At 46.0% G+C, this 17,008-nt stretch overlaps 1 protein-coding gene across 2 annotated transcripts in view; it reads left to right on the forward strand.

Annotated features, from left to right (window-relative positions):
• The window catches only part of ARPC2 (actin related protein 2/3 complex subunit 2), a 29,691-nt gene extending 13,310 nt beyond the window's left edge, over positions 1 to 16,381 (forward strand). For both annotated transcript variants that reach the window (XM_046018983.1, XM_046018984.1), the window contains exons 5-11: positions 1,148 to 1,193; positions 4,460 to 4,646; positions 5,284 to 5,377; positions 11,121 to 11,247; positions 12,712 to 12,812; positions 13,271 to 13,371; positions 15,923 to 16,381. In XM_046018983.1, the coding sequence (XP_045874939.1) occupies positions 1,148 to 1,193; positions 4,460 to 4,646; positions 5,284 to 5,377; positions 11,121 to 11,247; positions 12,712 to 12,812; positions 13,271 to 13,371; positions 15,923 to 15,947 (681 nt within the window). In that variant the 3' untranslated portion in view covers positions 15,948 to 16,381. The remainder of the gene's footprint in view (positions 1 to 1,147; positions 1,194 to 4,459; positions 4,647 to 5,283; positions 5,378 to 11,120; positions 11,248 to 12,711; positions 12,813 to 13,270; positions 13,372 to 15,922) is intronic.
• Positions 16,382 to 17,008: the final 627 nt, after the last annotated feature.

Raw genomic sequence — 17,008 nt, forward strand, 5'->3', positions numbered from 1 at the left:
CAGTGAGGGTTAAGAGTAAACCATGTCTGTTTTGCCTCTTAAACATATAAAGACTACTAAATACCAAAAAAGTGACTAAGTTCTGACAGCTCTAAAGTTTATGTTTTTCTGTCCTCAGATAGCTGCTTTTTTACGGTTTACCATAGCCTATGTAACATTTAAATCTGAACTGGTCCTTCCAGAAGGTTTTTGTTTCTCAAACTGTCAGCCTAGGAGCAGTTTGTACCAGGTGAAGCAGTCACTCTGACAGAGAAATAGGAAGGTGTATAAAGGGCTCTTGTTTTATCATTTACTCCCCAAAGCCGGAGAGGAGCCAGTAGCAAGTATTTCGGCGTGCAGGCAGGCATTTAGAGAGTACAGCCTTCTGTGGACCCACCAGTATAAATAAATGGCTATGTGGTTCGGTGATCTCTTGTCTTTTGTCATAAAACCGATGAGCTAAATAATTTTAAGGCTTTCAAGATAAGCAGGCTGACTGGAATCTGTTCCCAGCAATTCTGCCTTTATCTTTTCACTCACCTGGGTTACTGGTTCGGCCTGTACTTAGTTGATAACTAACATAATCTACTCTCACTTGGGTTTGGCATCCTTTTGCACTCTTGAAAACAAAAGTGATTGTGTGGGATACATGGTCGGGAGGAGAACAGAGAACATAAAAGAGGTCTGACCAACTCCTAAAAGTTAAAAGATGAGCCTGGATTGAAAAACAGATCCTAGATTAACTTTCTGGATTTTTTTTTAACAAGGTTTTGGTTTTTCTGTTTTGTTTCTTAAGATTTTATTTATTTATTTGAAAGCGAGAGAAAGAGCATGAGTAGGAGGGAGAGGGAGAAAAAGCCCCCCGCCTTCTCCCCCACTGAACAGGGAGCCTGGTGAGGGGCTCAATCCTAGGACCCTGAGATCGTGAACTGAGCTGAAGGCAGATGCTTAACCAGCTGAGCCACCCAAGTGCCCCTAACCTTTTGGATTTACCACTCCATGAGTGACTGGCTTGGTAGCTCAGATGTATCTGCTTCCCCTTGTGTATCCAGTGTCCCATCCACCAAATGAAAAATTCTGATTTAGAAGGAGCTTGGCAAATATAGTGCTTTAAAAATAATGACATTATCATGACATTTGGATTAACATTTGTTTTTGTATTTTCTAGTTATTAAAGAGGGTGTACGGGAGCTTCTTGGTAAATCCCGAATCAGGTATGTAGTAATGCAACTGTGGGGTGACATGGAAAGAGACCTGTCCTGTTTGTACTCTGCTTTTTTTTAACCAAAGCATTTCATTTAAATACTGTGCATTTTACAAATATTTCTGCCTGATCCCAGTTCGCACTTCTGCTCTCTCCATAAAAATAGCTTGTAAGGGACTTTGCTTTGTCCCGTAATGGTACACAGTGTCGTTTGCAAAACTGTTGTGGGTCATTTTTAATGTTTATGTGGTGGAGCCAAGTGACTTACAACCAGTGGACCCCTTTTGTTTGCTCATGGTGATTAAATGCCTTTTGAGACTGAGCAAACACTGGTTTTCACCCCAGCCCCTAATAACACCATTTTCTGTACTCTGCATTTTTGGAGAAGGAAACATAACTGTTCTCACATTTTCACGAAACAGAAATTTCAGTCCCTCCTCTTAATCCATTCTTCTTAATAAAGAATAAATAGCCTCTTCACAGCCAGAGGAATTGAAAAGCACCATGGCCTTCCTTGAATACAACAGCTATGTTCCTGCTGTTTTACAGGAAATTTAAAGCAGAAAAACTGAACAGTATTTTCATCCTTGTGAATAAGTGCTGGGCTCAGATTCTGCATTTAGCTGGGCCCCCTGATGAGGACCAAGTAGTTAAGTTCCTTTGAACATATTACTCAACATTTTGTTTCTGTGGTACTTCGATTAGCAAATTGTTCTAAGAAGGAGAGTTCATCTCTCTGTTCACAGCTGTTACTTTCACTAGCTTATATCCTCCCCCAGCCTTTGTGTGGTTTTTGTTTGCTTATTTGTTTTCTTTTTTTTTTTTTTAAGATTTTATTTATTTATTTGACAGAGAGAGATCACAAGTAGATAGAGAGGCAGGCAGAGAGAGAGAGAGGGAAGCAGGCTCCCCGCTGAGCAGAGAGCCCGATGCTGGACTCGATCCCAGGACCCTGAGATCATGACCTGAGCCGAAGGCAGCGGCTTAACCCACTGAGCCACCCAGGCGCCCCTGTTTTCATTTTTATAATGTGAACATGCCTCACCAGTCCCGATAGAAGACCTTCCCCAGTCAGTCCCGATAGAAGACCTTCCCTGGTCAGTCCCGATAGAAGACCTTCCCCAGTCTTCTGTATGCTGTGGAAACAAAATACCAAATACAGAATGATATCTTTGGGACGTAACTTGTTACTAGGGATACTGTGGGTGGGGGTATTGACTACCGTCCGTAAAGAATACTGGAATGTTTGCATCCCCAAATAGATGGTAGAAATATATCAAGAAATAAAAACAAAAACAAACAAAAAAAAGCAACACTATAGGCTTTAAGGGGATTCAAGGAATTTCAGAGAGAGAAGAAAGAAACAGAACTAGAACAGAAAAAATCATGTTGGAACTCTTGGGCATGCTTGACACAGCTCAGATCCTACAATCTCCCAGAACCACCGAAGTGTAACACAGAACTAATGTTTCTGTCCCTGAGCCTTTTCTTCTACTTCCTGCTAAAAGCACAGGCCATTGCCAGATTGCAGACCTTGTGTTCATACAAGTGCAAAGTATAAATACGTGTGAAAGTGATGTGTCTCCTCTTTTTCTGTGGGTTTATAGAGGCAATTTTGGGAGTCTGACCAGGCTATACTAGATTTTTTCTTTTAATCTATCCTCAGTATGTTCCTTTTCATCATATGAAAGCCTTAGAGTCTGACTTGAGCTGTAGTTTTACTTTGTTTTATTTGGCTTCTTAAAACTAACAAAGCTCAACTTCATATATTTTCATTTTCTATCTAATCTTTAATCCTGTAGTCTGCTTCTCTGGTTTTCAGGTGCCCAAAATGGAGTGATGATTGATATTACTTAGTATTAGAGTGCCAGAAATATGCTCAGCACAATCTAGAACAGAGATTTAGATAGCCCATGTTCTCAGTGAAGCTCGATCCAACAAAAAACATACCTCCAAAATGCGCTTGGGAAAAAATTAAATAGTGACGAAGTATAAATGTTTAAGATACTCCATACGGTTCTGATAAAATTATTCCCAGCAGTTACCTAGAATATGAAATGACCCTTGGTAATGTACAGATACTCTTACAAAGCCACCTGTAGGCTTTTTGCCTTGTATTAATTGTTTGATTAGCTAATCAGTTTCCCCAGCCATGTTTGCTGGAACTCATACTTGACATGCTGTAAAGAGGGAGAATAGTAGGCAGTGGTCAGCAGACTTGGCTTTGGGTCCCATTTATTGATGACCTACTGTGTTCTGGGCAATTTATGTGCTGTAAATATTCCCAAAGGCCTCCCCGGTCTAGCCACCCTTTTTATTTTTATTTTTTAAAAAGGTTTTCTTTATTTATTTGAGAGATAACCATTTATATATTTATTTAAAAATATTTCACTTATTGGGGCACCTGGGTGGCTCAGTGGGTTAAAGTCTCTGCCTTTGGCTCAGGTCATGATCTCAGGGTCCTGGGATCGAGTCCCACATCAGGCTCTCTGCTCAGCAGAGAGCCTGCTTCCTCCTCTCTCTCTGCCTGCCTCTCTGCCTACTTGTGATCTTTGTCTGTCAAATAAATAAATAAAATCTTTAAAAAAATAAAAATAAATAAATAAATAAAAAGCTACCCAGCGGGGTGCCTGGGTGGCTCAGCAGGTTGGGCATCTGCCTTTGGCTTGGGTCATGACCCTGAGATCCTGCAGGATCAAGTCCCACATCCCCACATAGGGCTCTCGGCTCAGCGGGGAGCCTGCCTCCCCCTCTCTTTCTCAGCCTGCCTCTCTGCCTACTTATGATCTCTCTCTCTGTCAAATAAATAAAATCTTTTAAAAAATAAAATAAAATACCTTATTTTTTTTTTTTAAAAAAGCTACCCAGCTGCTGATTTTGTGTTAGCACTTGGCAGTTAAACCATCAGAGAAAAATACGTAACTCATATTATTATAGCTTGATAGCATACACAGGTGCCCCCTTCATTCCTGTGTCTGGAACACTAAATTTCTACTCAAAGTTCCTGAATTATGGCTGCTTCAAATCATTCCTTATTTGAAATCAGTCATCTTTGATATTGATTCAAATTTTTGCATAGCATTTGTTAATTAGATGTATATATTTACGGTGGTTATACAAGAATTAAAGTTTTATCTTAACCTTGAGAGTGGACAGCAATCTATCTGGGTTAAAAGTATGGACAGTGAAACAAGGTAAAATGTCATTAGAACCTGCAAAGTTTTTTGGTTTCGTTTTAAATATAACCACTTGTGGGTTTTTTTCTCTCCTCTCTAGGATACAATGTCTCTTTGCTATATGACCTTGAAAATCTGCCGGCATCCAAGGATTCCATTGTGCATCAGGCTGGCATGTTGAAACGAAATTGTTTTGCCTCTGTCTTTGAGAAATATTTCCAATTCCAAGAAGAGGGCAAGGAAGGCGAAAACAGGGCAGTTATCCATTATAGGGATGATGAGACCATGTGAGTATAGAACCTGGTCCCCAAGCCGGGGCAAGGCTTACATGCCCTCACTGAAAGATACACATTAGGTCAGACCTTAAGCTCTACTGTGTGAATCCCCGTACCATGTCTTTCTCATAGAGTTCTTTAAGCCAGGTTGTAGATGACAAGGGAAAAAAGGGGGCCATTTCTGCTGTTCTCCACAGATACCAGTAGTTGGCAAAAGATGAAAGGTGCTTTCCTTTAAGACACCACTATTTGAAGGTCCCCTTTTGTCATATAGCCTGGGTGACAAGGAGGGAGAGGGGACCGTGTGTTCTGTGTGTTTGCAACTCTTGGATCATCTACGTAGTAGGACTCTCGTAATATATAAAGAAAGAAATGTTTTAAAGTGAAGTTCTGAGAGTTAGTAACCCCAGATTCCATGTCCCACCACACAGACACATCAGTACCAGCTCCTCGGGGTGATGGTCCTCTCCTGCATCTTGGGGCGTGCGTGTTACATTGACTCTGTTGGTCCGACATACTGAGTCTCCCTTGGCACGCCTTGTTTTATGAACTAACTGGTTTAGGACTTACCCACCTCCTTCACTTGGAAATCAAGTTCTTGACAAAAATCTCATGCTGATTCTTATCTCATGGGTTTTGTTCCCCTCAGGTATGTCGAATCTAAAAAGGACAGAGTCACGGTAGTCTTCAGCACAGTGTTTAAGGATGATGACGATGTGGTCATTGGAAAAGTGTTTATGCAGGTATGCAGCGGGTGTCTTGCGGTGGGGCGGGGAGAGCACTGTGGCCTGCTGGTTTACACCTGGGCACTGAAGCACACCGTGAGCATAGGAGAGAGAACGGGCCGCTCAGAGGGCGACGGCACTTGTCAGAGATTTCATCAGACTGCCTCCACAGAGCTCACTGCGTGTCGTTTTTCCCTAGTTGCCTTTTGCCTTTTCATAACTGGACTGGAGAGTGAATTGAGGATTAAACATACTAACAGTATGACTGAGTTTTAAGCACCCTTGCTGCCATAGGGTCTTCAGTTTAAAGCTTAGTCATGTTTCCTACCCTCTTGTGTTTCCTGCAATTTCTGGCAAGGTCCGTTCTTGGCTTAGTTTAGTCCTAAGGTCTTCTCAGAACAGAGTCTCTAGATTCCTGAGCAGCAGGTAGTGCATCAGTAGGGCAGAGCTGGGGGGCAGACAGCGAGGCAGATTGGCCAGGGTTTGTCCGAGGTCACCGCAGAGTGCCTCCCTCAGAAGGAGCTCACCTGCCAAGGAGAGGAATGGGGCTGAGTGGGACATTTGGTAATTGGATTTCTGGTACAGTTGGACTCCAGTCTGATACAATACCCTACTGTGGCTTTGTCATGCTGTCTGTTAACCAGCTGCTCGCTCTGAGATAGGAGAGCTCATCGTTGAAGTGGTATATTCAGGCTGATGTCTTCCAGGATGGCTCAGCATTCAGTAGCTATTACGGCAGTTAGATTGCCGAACACCTTTTGTACATTGATCCTGTTCCTTGGCAGGGTGAGGAGATTTAAGAATTCTGAGACAGACTGTTTTTTGCGCCATGGAGTTGAAAGATGGTTGTGCTTAATGCAGTGAGGATATTTTATGGGTATCCTCTCTGAGCGGCTAGGGACATACTCAAAAGTAAGAGCCTCAATTTCATCCATCTCTGGTGGCTTTTTGTGTTTAGTCTAATTAATCAGAAACTCTAATTTTGCAGTCACTATGCAGAAAAAATTGGAATATTGACACTTCAGCATTTGAGAGCACTAAACTGAGAGAGAGAGAGAGAGTGTGTGTGTGTGTGTGTGTGTGTGTGTGTGTACACACAGATGTATAGACCTATATCTTGGATCCTAAATGTAAGCCTCCAGACAGGCATTTCATCTGTTTTTAGGCAGAATTGACAAGGGAATTAAATGCAGTAGCTTAGAAATTGGGCTGAATCCAGACTGACAAACTAATTTTAAAAGCTATGAAGTATATATTTAGATTTGGCTGGTTTTTTACCAGTCTTGTTCCATTTTATTCCCGGCGACATCTTAACTTATTTTTATGCTTTAAACAGACCTTATCTTGGAGAGCTTACAGGAGATTTGTTCCTTAGAAGAATTTTGTGTTTTTTTGCATATGAATTTAAACTCCTCCCTCAAAGTACATGCGGTAGGGCACTGGTCTCAAAGGGAAGAGGGAGTCTCTGCATTTTTGCACTGCCAGTATCTCTAGTTAGTGACTGGACTGGCACCAGGCAGCCCCATCTGGCGTCCAGGAATGTGGAAAGCCTGTACTCGGGAAGCCATCTGCCTTGCCTCCTTCTCCACAGAGTCAGAGGCTGGGACAGTTTATTTGAAATGACCTTAGAAACCTGAGCTTATTTTGCTGGATTTTGCTTCAAAATAAATTACCTGGGAATTTTCCTGGACATCGTTACTTTAAATTCCCAGAACAGCGAATGGCTAGCACAGAATGCTGTGACTCTGGGATGCTGTTTGAAGTTCCTCCTGGTAACTGACCTGCTTGCTGTGGGCCTTTGTGGATCTCCCCCCCTACTGGCGTGGACCTCCAACCGGGTTCAGAACACGATTGCTGCTTTTGTCTGTCAGCAGGCCAGCTCTGACCATTGCTGTCCTGCCTTTAAGAAGACGACAAGAGCTTCCATTCCCCACTCACATGGATATTCTAGTGTTTGCCTTTGGTGCACTATCTTCGTCAGCATGCAAACTGAGCACTAGAGAAAGTCTGGTAGATATCATGTCACTGCTCATTCTGTGGCAAGCACTAAGAACAGTACAGTTTTGGAGATTAACGTATGGTGAACTAGAATATTTTTCATATTTTTAGATCTTAACATCAGCCCCCATAACCAAGAAAAGTTATACAGAGTCCACTGGTTTCTGTATGTTGGGGGACAAGACACAAGCAGTCTGCCTTCTAGGCAGGCGTGAAGGTAGGATGTTGAGGACCCTGTCTACCTGGGCGCCTGTGTGGTCATAGCTTGCAGGATATTTTCCTGAAGTGGGAGCATGGAGTCAAAGGAACTCTAGTAGATACTGCCTGACCCTCCACGGAAGTTGTGCCCTTTTGCCTCCCACCTTCAATGCATGAGAGTGCTCGATTTCCAGAGTATGTTGTCAGACATTCGGATTTCTGCCAGTCTGATGGATTAAAAATGATATCTACAGGGGCACCTGGGTGGCTCAGCGGGTTAAAGCCTCTGCCTTCGGCTCAGGTCATGATCCCAAGGTCCTGGGATCGAGCCCCACGTCGGGCTCTCTGCTCAGCAGGAGGGCTACTTCCTCCTCTCTCTCTGCCTGACACTCTGCCTGCTTGTGATCCCTGTCTGTCAAATAAATAAATAAATCTTTCAAAAAAAAATTGATATCTACATACTCTTGGGAATGAGGTCCAAAATCTTTTCTTATGTTGAAGGCTATTTTTCTTCCCTTTGAGATGTCTCTGTCCTTACCTATTTTTCTGTTGGGTTACTGATCTTCTCTCTTTCTTTATATACTAGAGAGAATAGCCTTTTATGTATGTAGGAGTTGCAGATATTTTTTCCAGTTTGTCATTAGAGTTTGGGGGGGGGTTCCCCTCAATGCAGAAGTTTATTTTCACAAAGTTTAGTCCGTCCCTTCTGTGGCTCCTAGATTTTGAGTCATGGTTAGAAATGCCTTCCATACTCCAGGATTTTAAAGAAATGTACCTGTATCATTTCTTACTATTTTTATAGTTTCATATTTTACACCTAATCTTTTGATTACCTGTTTGGAGTTTTCTCTTGCTATATGGTTTGAAAGATGGATTCATCATTTTTTTCTAAATGGCTACCCCCTGGTCTCAGTAGTCATTGTGTCAAGGCCTGTGTTTATACTACAATTAAAAGATGCTACCTTTATCATATACTCCGTTTTTGTATATATTTGAATTTATGCTGAACTTGCTATCATAAATTGTGCTTCAGTGGAAGAGAGAAATAGTATTGTGGTACTCAAAAGACATCCCAGTTGGAGGAAGAAGAAAGAGGCATCATTGCTGACAGATACAGGACAAAGACCCTAACAAGAAAGGAGAGCTGTTTGTGTGGGTTGGTTGATTGTTTCTGAAGTATTATTTAAGAGAGCGCAGCAAGAAGAAACAAAGATGGGAGTGAGCCCCAAATCAGAAGTGCATTGTTAACCAGATCTAACGTGTGGTTTTCTGCACACAGAACCCAAGGAATCCGTGCTAATAAGTCACCATGGGTTTACATGCACCCCATCTGGGTTTGAATGCCAACAGATACCAGTGATTTGGAGTCTTCGAGAAACTTAATAAACACAAGAAAATGCTAACAGTTACTATCTGTTCTATTTTCTCCCTGTTCCCCCCAGGGGAGGGGCACTAAAGAGTAAAAAAAGAAGTGAGAAAACCTCCCAACCCTTTGCAGAATGAAAAGTAATATTTTCTAGAGATGGGTAATCTCAGAAGCTTTGCTTTAGGAATTTCCATTTTGAATGATCTTGACTTCTTCTCTGCCTCTCCAAATATTTTTCATTTGAGGAACGAAATTTAAGAGGGAGCTAACCTTACCTGGCTGTGGTAGTTTATCTTCCACCAAGCTCTAGAAGCCAGGCAGTGCCGGCTCAGGAGGCAGCATACGGGAACAGGCAAGATCCCAGACTGGGTATTAGAATTCCTCAGATGTTACCCTTCTTTTGCTGCTAATTTGCTGAGGGCTTGCTGCCCTGTGCACTTTCTTCCTACCTACAGATGGAAGCATAGTCCCTGTCCCTTCTTTCAGTGCAACAGCACTAAGTCAGCAAGGGTAGAAAGTGCTTGCTTTCGTTCCGCAAGCCGTGTGCTAGCCAGCCTCTTTGAAAGAGAAGAAACGGACATAGAGTAATAAAGGAGGATCCTTGGCTTGTAGAGCTTACAACCTGGTAGGGAAGCCAGACTGTTAGTGAATAATAAAGTGCCATAATAGAGACTTAGAAGACATGGGAACTGCTGACGAGACAGCAGCCAGCTGCCCGAGTATGCTGGAGATGGCAGGATACAGAAGGTCATATCTGAGCAGCAGCAGAAGAGCATCACAGACCGAAGAGCCGTGGAAGCTTGTTTTTGGTCCTCCTGACGCTCCGAGGCATTACCTAGCCCTCGGTTCCATCCTTCTGCTATCATTCAGTGAATTTGGATCACCCTGTTCTACCGGCAATGCTGGAAAGTCTAGTTCTGTTCTTACACATCTGGGTTGAGACAGGGATGCCTTGTATCACTTTAGTATGTACATAGGAGTGTATGCGTTAGAAAAGCCTGTGGTTTGAAGATTAAAACATACGAGGAATGACCTGGTTTTTACATCCTCATTTTCCTGTCCTTTGAAGAGGGTGGGGAAGTTTTCTTAGGGATGATTTGCTCTTAGGCAGAGTGGTGGTGATTGAATCTGTAGCCATCCAAGACCAGAATTAACGGTCAGGCTTTAACTTCTCATGTTACATAGCCTCCTTCTCTCAGTGATGAACCCTAAAACAACTCCGCCTCTTTAACTCCATTGTCTTCTGCCCCCAAGAAGGGCTTACATTTAGTTTGAAGTTCTATTTGGTGGATTCTAAACAGTAATGGTCTAAGATACCTCTGCGAAACAGGACTTACGTGAAGGTCCAGAGCCCCGAGAAAGCCTTGTTTCAAGAAAGGGGAAGAAGCGGAGATGGGGCGGAAGGGGTGGTGGAGGGTGGGTGAGAAATGGGCCAGCTCCTGACGGGCTTTCAGGCAAAGAGGAAAAGAGTTAAGATTTTATCTTGAGTCTTAAGCAAGCTAGAGCCTGGGTTCCATAGCACCCTGAGATTTTTCAAGATTTCCTGCTAAATACAGCCTCTCCACATGAAATCAAAAGAACCAAATCAGCAGTAGTCCTTAATCTAAGTGTAAGCTGGTTCTCTCGTGCTTTGCAGTTTGTTGTCTGTTTAGTCTCAGATGGACTTTTATTGCCTCTTTAATTGCCTCTGTCGTTGCAAAGCAAGAGAAAGGGAACGGGATTAAGAATGCTCTCATCAGGGGCGCCTGGGTGGCTCAGGCAGTTGAGTGTCTGCCTTCAGCTCAGTCACGATCCCAGCGTTCTGGGATGGAGCCCCGCATCTGGCTCCCTGCTTGGTGGGGAGTCTCCTTTTCCCTGTCCCTCTGCTCCTCCCCACTCTCTCTCTTTCTCTCCCTCCTCCTCTCTCCCTCCCTCCCTTCCTCTCTTTCTCTCAAGTAAATAAATAAAATCTTTAAAAATAAAAAATTAAAAGAATGCTCTCATCACATTTTGAAGATCAGCTTTGTTAAGGACTCCGTGGTCTCTGCTTTTTGAGTCCAGATCCCGTCGGTAGCAGGTGGCACTGTCCTCCATCGTGCCAGGTGTTTCTTAGCCGTCTGCCGCTCTGGAGTGCTACAGAGGGCACACCCCGTGGGGCCAGCCTTGTAGTGGAAGCTGCCGTTCTCCTTACGTCAGATTCTCTTCTGCTTGCTTGTGCAGGAGTTCAAAGAAGGCCGCAGAGCCAGCCACACAGCCCCGCAGGTCCTCTTCAGCCACAGGGAACCGCCTTTGGAGCTGAAGGATACCGACGCTGCCGTAGGCGACAACATTGGCTACATTACCTTCGGTGAGCGGCGTGGGGGGGTCCCTTCCTGCTGCGGGAGGCCTGAACAGGGACAAGGCTTTATTAAAATGTGGAAGGGCTTTATTAAAAAGCAGGCATACCAGATCATTCTGTGCCAGTGCATTAACTGGGAAGGAATGCCATAGTCCTCTTTTTTCCCCCATTTTTCTTAAATGCTGGGAGAAAAAAAATCTAGCCCCTGGTGTCAAGTGTTAAGACTTGGGACCACATAAGCACCACAAAGCAGCTGGGTGGGAGGGCGTTCTCTGGCATTTGGCCTTTCTTGGTTTTTTGCTTCCTGAGCCAGCACTCCAGCCATGATTCACTTATTCCATTGAAGAAATTCAAGTCTTCCCTTCTTATGGTTGCTCCAGACCAGTGAGCTGGCTCGGGGTTATAGCTGACAGTTTGAAATAACCGCTTGTTCACACATGGCGCCCAATGCTACTGAGATGTTGCCTTTTGTGAGATTGAAGTCCCCTCACTCCTGACGGTGCCCCTGTTGATTGGTGATGAGCCCGCCAGTTTACCATGTTTCCTGAAATCCGAGCTACACATTTTCTGTCATGTGACATCTTTGAGGTTGGAACACAGCTTACAGTTCACGCATGCCACACGCCTTAATTGGCAGCCTTTCTCTCTATGGTGCATATAAACGGTCCGGTCGTTGGCATCTTAGATGCTAGGCCATGTAGTTACCTCTGGTTCTGGTGTTTGTTTCTTCTCAGGGCAAATGGACACCGGGGTCCCACCCTTTCTTCTGAGGTATTCCTTTTCATGTTAGCAAAGCCACCTACTTGGAGGATTTTACTGTTGCCAAGACCACTGGGTAGAGTAGGTGCAGGAGACAGGGAGGAGTCCAGAAAGCTGAAGGGAGGGGTAAAGAGGGCAGAGTGGCTGCAGGGGGCTTCAGTGCCTGGTGCCCTGGGAGGGGTTTTTCTCATGCCCAGCCAAAGCAGCTCCTGCTGGCCTTTTTCATCAGGAAAGTTGAGGTCCTTGGAGCTTACAGTGTTTAGTGATCACAAAACCACTGAATCTTCTGGAACCAAGTGCCTCTGAAGGCCAAGGCACCATGGATGGAGGATAGGCAGGCCATGTTTCCTTATGCTGATGTCAAACATAAGGTGTTTTCTCCAAAGTCACCCCCCACCCCAGCCAGTGGTCCCACCTTCTCAAGAGACCATGACCTAGAGAGATGCCTGGCACTTTTCCAGGGGAGCCCTGGTTTTCTGCCATCACCTCCTCCATTTTCCTTGACATAGTCTCCATTTGCACTCACTGGGATCCACCCTGTTGTAGTACTTAGCCCTTCCTTGTTGGAGGAGAACACCTTGTCTGAGCCTGGGCTTAGTGAAACAAGTGCATTCTCCTCAGGCAGGGAGAGATCAGAGCTGACTGTAGGCTCTGATCTTCCCACCCTTTGGACTTGTTGTTACCCTGACGTCTTATCTGTGCCCCTGCCCGCAGTGCTGTTCCCTCGCCACACCAACGCCAGTGCTCGAGACAACACCATCAACCTGATCCACACGTTCCGGGACTATCTGCACTACCACATCAAGTGCTCTAAGGTGAGACGGCACTGCGGCACCTTGGGCCTGTGCTCCAAGTCATTCTCCACTGGAGTTAATGGCATAAAAAGTCATTTCTGCGTGGGCTGCACCTGGCTGGCTCAGTCAGTAGAGCATGTGACGTGATCATGATTGGGGTTGTGAGTTTGAGCAGCATACTGCGGGTAGAATTTACTTTTTTTAAAAAAGTCATGCCTATAGTCCAGGCTGTTGCTATGAACTCTAATGGTTCTGGAGACTTTAAGATACCATGGCCTTCCCTCCATCTCTCCCCACTACCTCTCTGCACAGTAGAGAGACGAACATATGTCTCCAGAAAGGGTTGCCCTCCGGCTTGCCTGCATGGACCTGTGTCAGGCCCAGGCATATGTTCCCAGACCTTCCTGATAACTTCTACTGAAAGCAGAGCTGTCTTTCTAGGACATGACTGCTTCAGTACCCATTGTGTTTGTTCCCAGGCCTATATCCACACACGTATGCGGGCGAAAACATCTGACTTCCTCAAGGTGCTGAACCGTGCGCGTCCAGATGCCGAGAAAAAAGAAATGAAAACAATCACGTGAGTAGGGCGGTCTCACAGGCAGGACCACCCTCCTTTCCTGACTTCACCAAGAGGAAAATAGTGGATGTGGGTGACCTGGCCCTCCAGGTGTCTGGTAGCTGCTGCGTACATGGGAAAGGCAGGCAGGGTCGGGCCTTGAGCCACCTAACTGACCAAAAATTGAATGGACAGGTTTTCAGTCCTGAGTGGACCGGAATGGATTCCCTTGATTCCACATCTTCGTGAGCTAGCAAAATGTCAGCTAGGGAAGACGGAAAGGGACCTTTTTACCAAGATGCACTATGTTCTACTTGGGCCTGAGTTAAGAGGTCAGTCCTCAGGATCTTCCTGGAAAAGGGGAGAGATTTGCTTACGGACATTTAGCTGAGTGAACGGGCCTGCAGCCACCCCCCGTTTTTATCCCCTGGTCTGCTGCTCGGCAGGAAGTTGCGTGGAGACGGAGTTGTCTTTCTCAGGGATGGAAATGCTGAATAGCACTCCCGTGTGTGGCTCCATGCAGGAGAGGCCAGCGTGGCCTGGAGCCTAGGTTGGGATTGAGGTCTTCAAGCAAAATGTCAGGTTTGGATGCCCCTTCTGGTGAAATTTAGGTGATCCTGTTCTCAAGGATTAAGTGCTTATCTGCCAGCTTCTGTGCCCATTAAACTCAGGTCTTGAGGTGAACTAAGCTTCTGCACACCCCTCCCAGCCAGTGTATTTGCCAACACCAGCTCCTCTCAGGGATGACCTCTGGCAGGTATGGTGTGTACAGGCCTCCGAGTTCTGTCCCCTGGCACGTGAGGCCTCTCCTGCCAAGCTAGTTTCTGCTGCCACTTGACAGGATGAGAGAGGCGCCTGACTCTTCGTACCTGAGCTGAGGGTTTTCGGTCTCGGGAACATCAGAGCAGTGAAAGTCACTCCCGATTTCCTCGGGCAAAGGACTTAGAGGCCACTTTAGAGGCTGGGTAGTAACTCACTGTAGCTCCTGCCCAGAGCCTCAGGAGGGGTGTTCAGGCTATAGTTGGGTCCTCTGCTTCCAGAGAAGTGTCCAGAAGCCATGGTGGCAAATTGGCAGCATCACCCCTTCTACTCTGCAGCTTTGTGGCAAGGCCAGTAATGGGCAAACCCAACACAGTGTGGGGAGGGCATATGTCCTGGGACACAAACGCTCTTTCCACCTCTTCTAGAACCTGGCCTCCCTCCCGGAGTTTCCAAGGTCCCCTGCCCCTCTGGCTTTCCACGGAACCGCTCTGGTCACTTTGGTGACCTCGAGCGTAAGGCAGCCAATGCTGTGCTGTTTCCAGGGCCAGTGGGGAGACTGGCTGGGAGGTGAACGGGCAGCTGGGCACAGCAGAAGGAAGCCTGACCCGTCAGTCTGTCCCACACCAAATAGGAAGGCTGGCTTCGTAAATAGTCCATTAGGGACTGCCTGTGTCATCTTTAGCCCTGTAACTTCTCATCTGTTCAGAAGAGCCCACCAAGGCAGCCACCGCCCAGTGTCTCCCCACAGGGGTTCTCCCCTATCCTGGTGAGGAACTAGGGAAGGGTAGATCCTTAAAACAAATTGTCCGTAAACCTCCTTCCTGGGGCTTAAAAAGAGCAGCTCTGCCTTTTTCTGTTCTGTGACCTCTCTTTAGCAGAGATGGGCCCCAGAAAGGAGGAGGGGGAGGCAAACAACCACATCCAAGCTTAAAACCGGTTGTGTTACTAAGGATGAGTAGGAAAAGCCAGGACGCCCACCCCCCACTCCCAGCAGCAGAAACGGGCTGCATGGAATAGGATGGTTTCCTGGCTTGGTGCTCTCTGCCAGAATTGAACACTCAGGAGCTTTGCATGGCGGGATGGGGCTGTCAGGGAAACACTACGGTTTCAGTCTGGGCTGGGTGAGACATTCAGGACAGGAAAATTTAGCCCCCCATCTTTGCCCCAGTTTCCCATAGTTCTCAGCCCTGGCTTCCAGGCTGCTTTACCAAACGACCTCTGTCTTCAGGAACCAGCCTGTTCCCAAAGCTGGCCCTTCCAGAGAAATACTGGGTGGGACAGAAGGCCGAGACTCAGGAGCCTAAAGTCGGGCTCGTGTTCTGTAACCGAGAGTGTGGTCACCACAAGGCAGCACACAGCTCCTGTACTTGGAAGTTTCGAGCATCCTGCTCCCAGGGGAAAGATTGAAGGAGCTGCTATCTGTGAGCCTGAAGGGGTGTAAGCTGTGTAAGAGGGACCCCGAGCTCTTGACCTGGAAGAGGGTTGAGTCCTGACTGAAGTTCGGGTAGGTCTAGGTCTAGGCCATCTGGACACCGTGGGCCAGGGACTGTCCTGTCCAGCTTGGTACATTTAATGTCCCTGCGGGCTTGGCACAGGTGCTCCCCGGTTCCCCAAAGTGTTCAGCAGGAGGAAAGCTGATGAAGTCTCTCTGGGAGCTGGGGCTTATTCCGGGCCTAGAGTTCCCGCAGCCTGTAAGGAACTTTCACACCTATGTCTGGTGTCCCTGGGATCATATCCCCAGTCCAGGAGTGTGGGGTGGCAGGACAGGTGAGCCAGAAACCAGCCTTCACACTTCTCTCTGCTTTTGAAGGGGGAAGACGTTTTCATCCCGCTAACTCTCAGGAACAGGAAGAGGAGGCGGCTGGCAGCTGAAGGCGGGAACACTTGCTGCTGGATAATCGTAGCTTCTCAACGTTGCCCCTCTTCAGGTTCTTAAGAGATTCTCCGTTTTGGTTCCATTTTGTACACGTTTGGAAAATAATCTGCAGAAACGAGCTGTGCTTGCAAGGACTTCATAGTTCTCAAGAATTAAAAAAAGAAAAAAAGGATTTCCACTTGATCAACTTAATTCCTTTTCTTTACCTTCCCTCCCTCACTCCCTTGCCTTCCTCCCCCTTTTCCAAGCTGTTGCGCTTTGCAATATGTTACTGGTAATGAGTTGCAGGATAATGCAATCTTAACTTGTTTTCTCCTAAGTATTTGAGTTCAAAACTCCTGTATCTAAAGAAATACGGTTGGGGTCATTAATAAAGAAAATCTTTCTATCTTACATGAGAATTTGGTGGGTTTCTAGACTGGAATCCAAAAGAGAGAAGAAGGGGAAGAAGAGTACATACACATGGTGCTGCCCTTAAACTACAGACCCAAATCTGGGAAACCTTAGACCACAAGTCCCTCAACCACCCCTTAGAAGAGAGAGAGAATGGCTGGTTAGTGAGCTCTTGGTTGGCGGTTCTGAGTAAACGTGAATGTGTTTCCTGTAAAGCCTGCTTGTTACCAAGTCTGGCTGGCTGTGGCCAAGAAGCTTCCGGGACTGTGATAGTCACATAAGTGTTTTCTGGCTTATTCTTTTTTTTTTTTTTTTTTTAAGATTTTATTCGTTTATTTGACAGAGACAGCAAGAGAGGGCACAAGCAGAGGGATTGAGAGGGGGAGAAGCAGGCTTCCCACTGAGCAGGGAGCCCAACTCGAGGCTCAGTCTCAGGATTTTGGGATCATGACCTGAGCTGAAGGCAGATACTTAAGGACTGAGCCACCCAGGCTCCTCCTGGCTAGTTCTTTAATCATGGATAATACACAGCATTTCCCACAATGAGTTCTGTGGCATGTGTTGTTCTGCAGGACATTGATGGGTGTTAGGGTGTGGGCCCAGTGCAGACTTACTGGCCACCCTTCT

This window comes from Meles meles, chromosome 9, assembly GCF_922984935.1.
Source record: "Meles meles chromosome 9, mMelMel3.1 paternal haplotype, whole genome shotgun sequence".
Taxonomy (NCBI): domain Eukaryota; kingdom Metazoa; phylum Chordata; class Mammalia; order Carnivora; family Mustelidae; genus Meles; species Meles meles.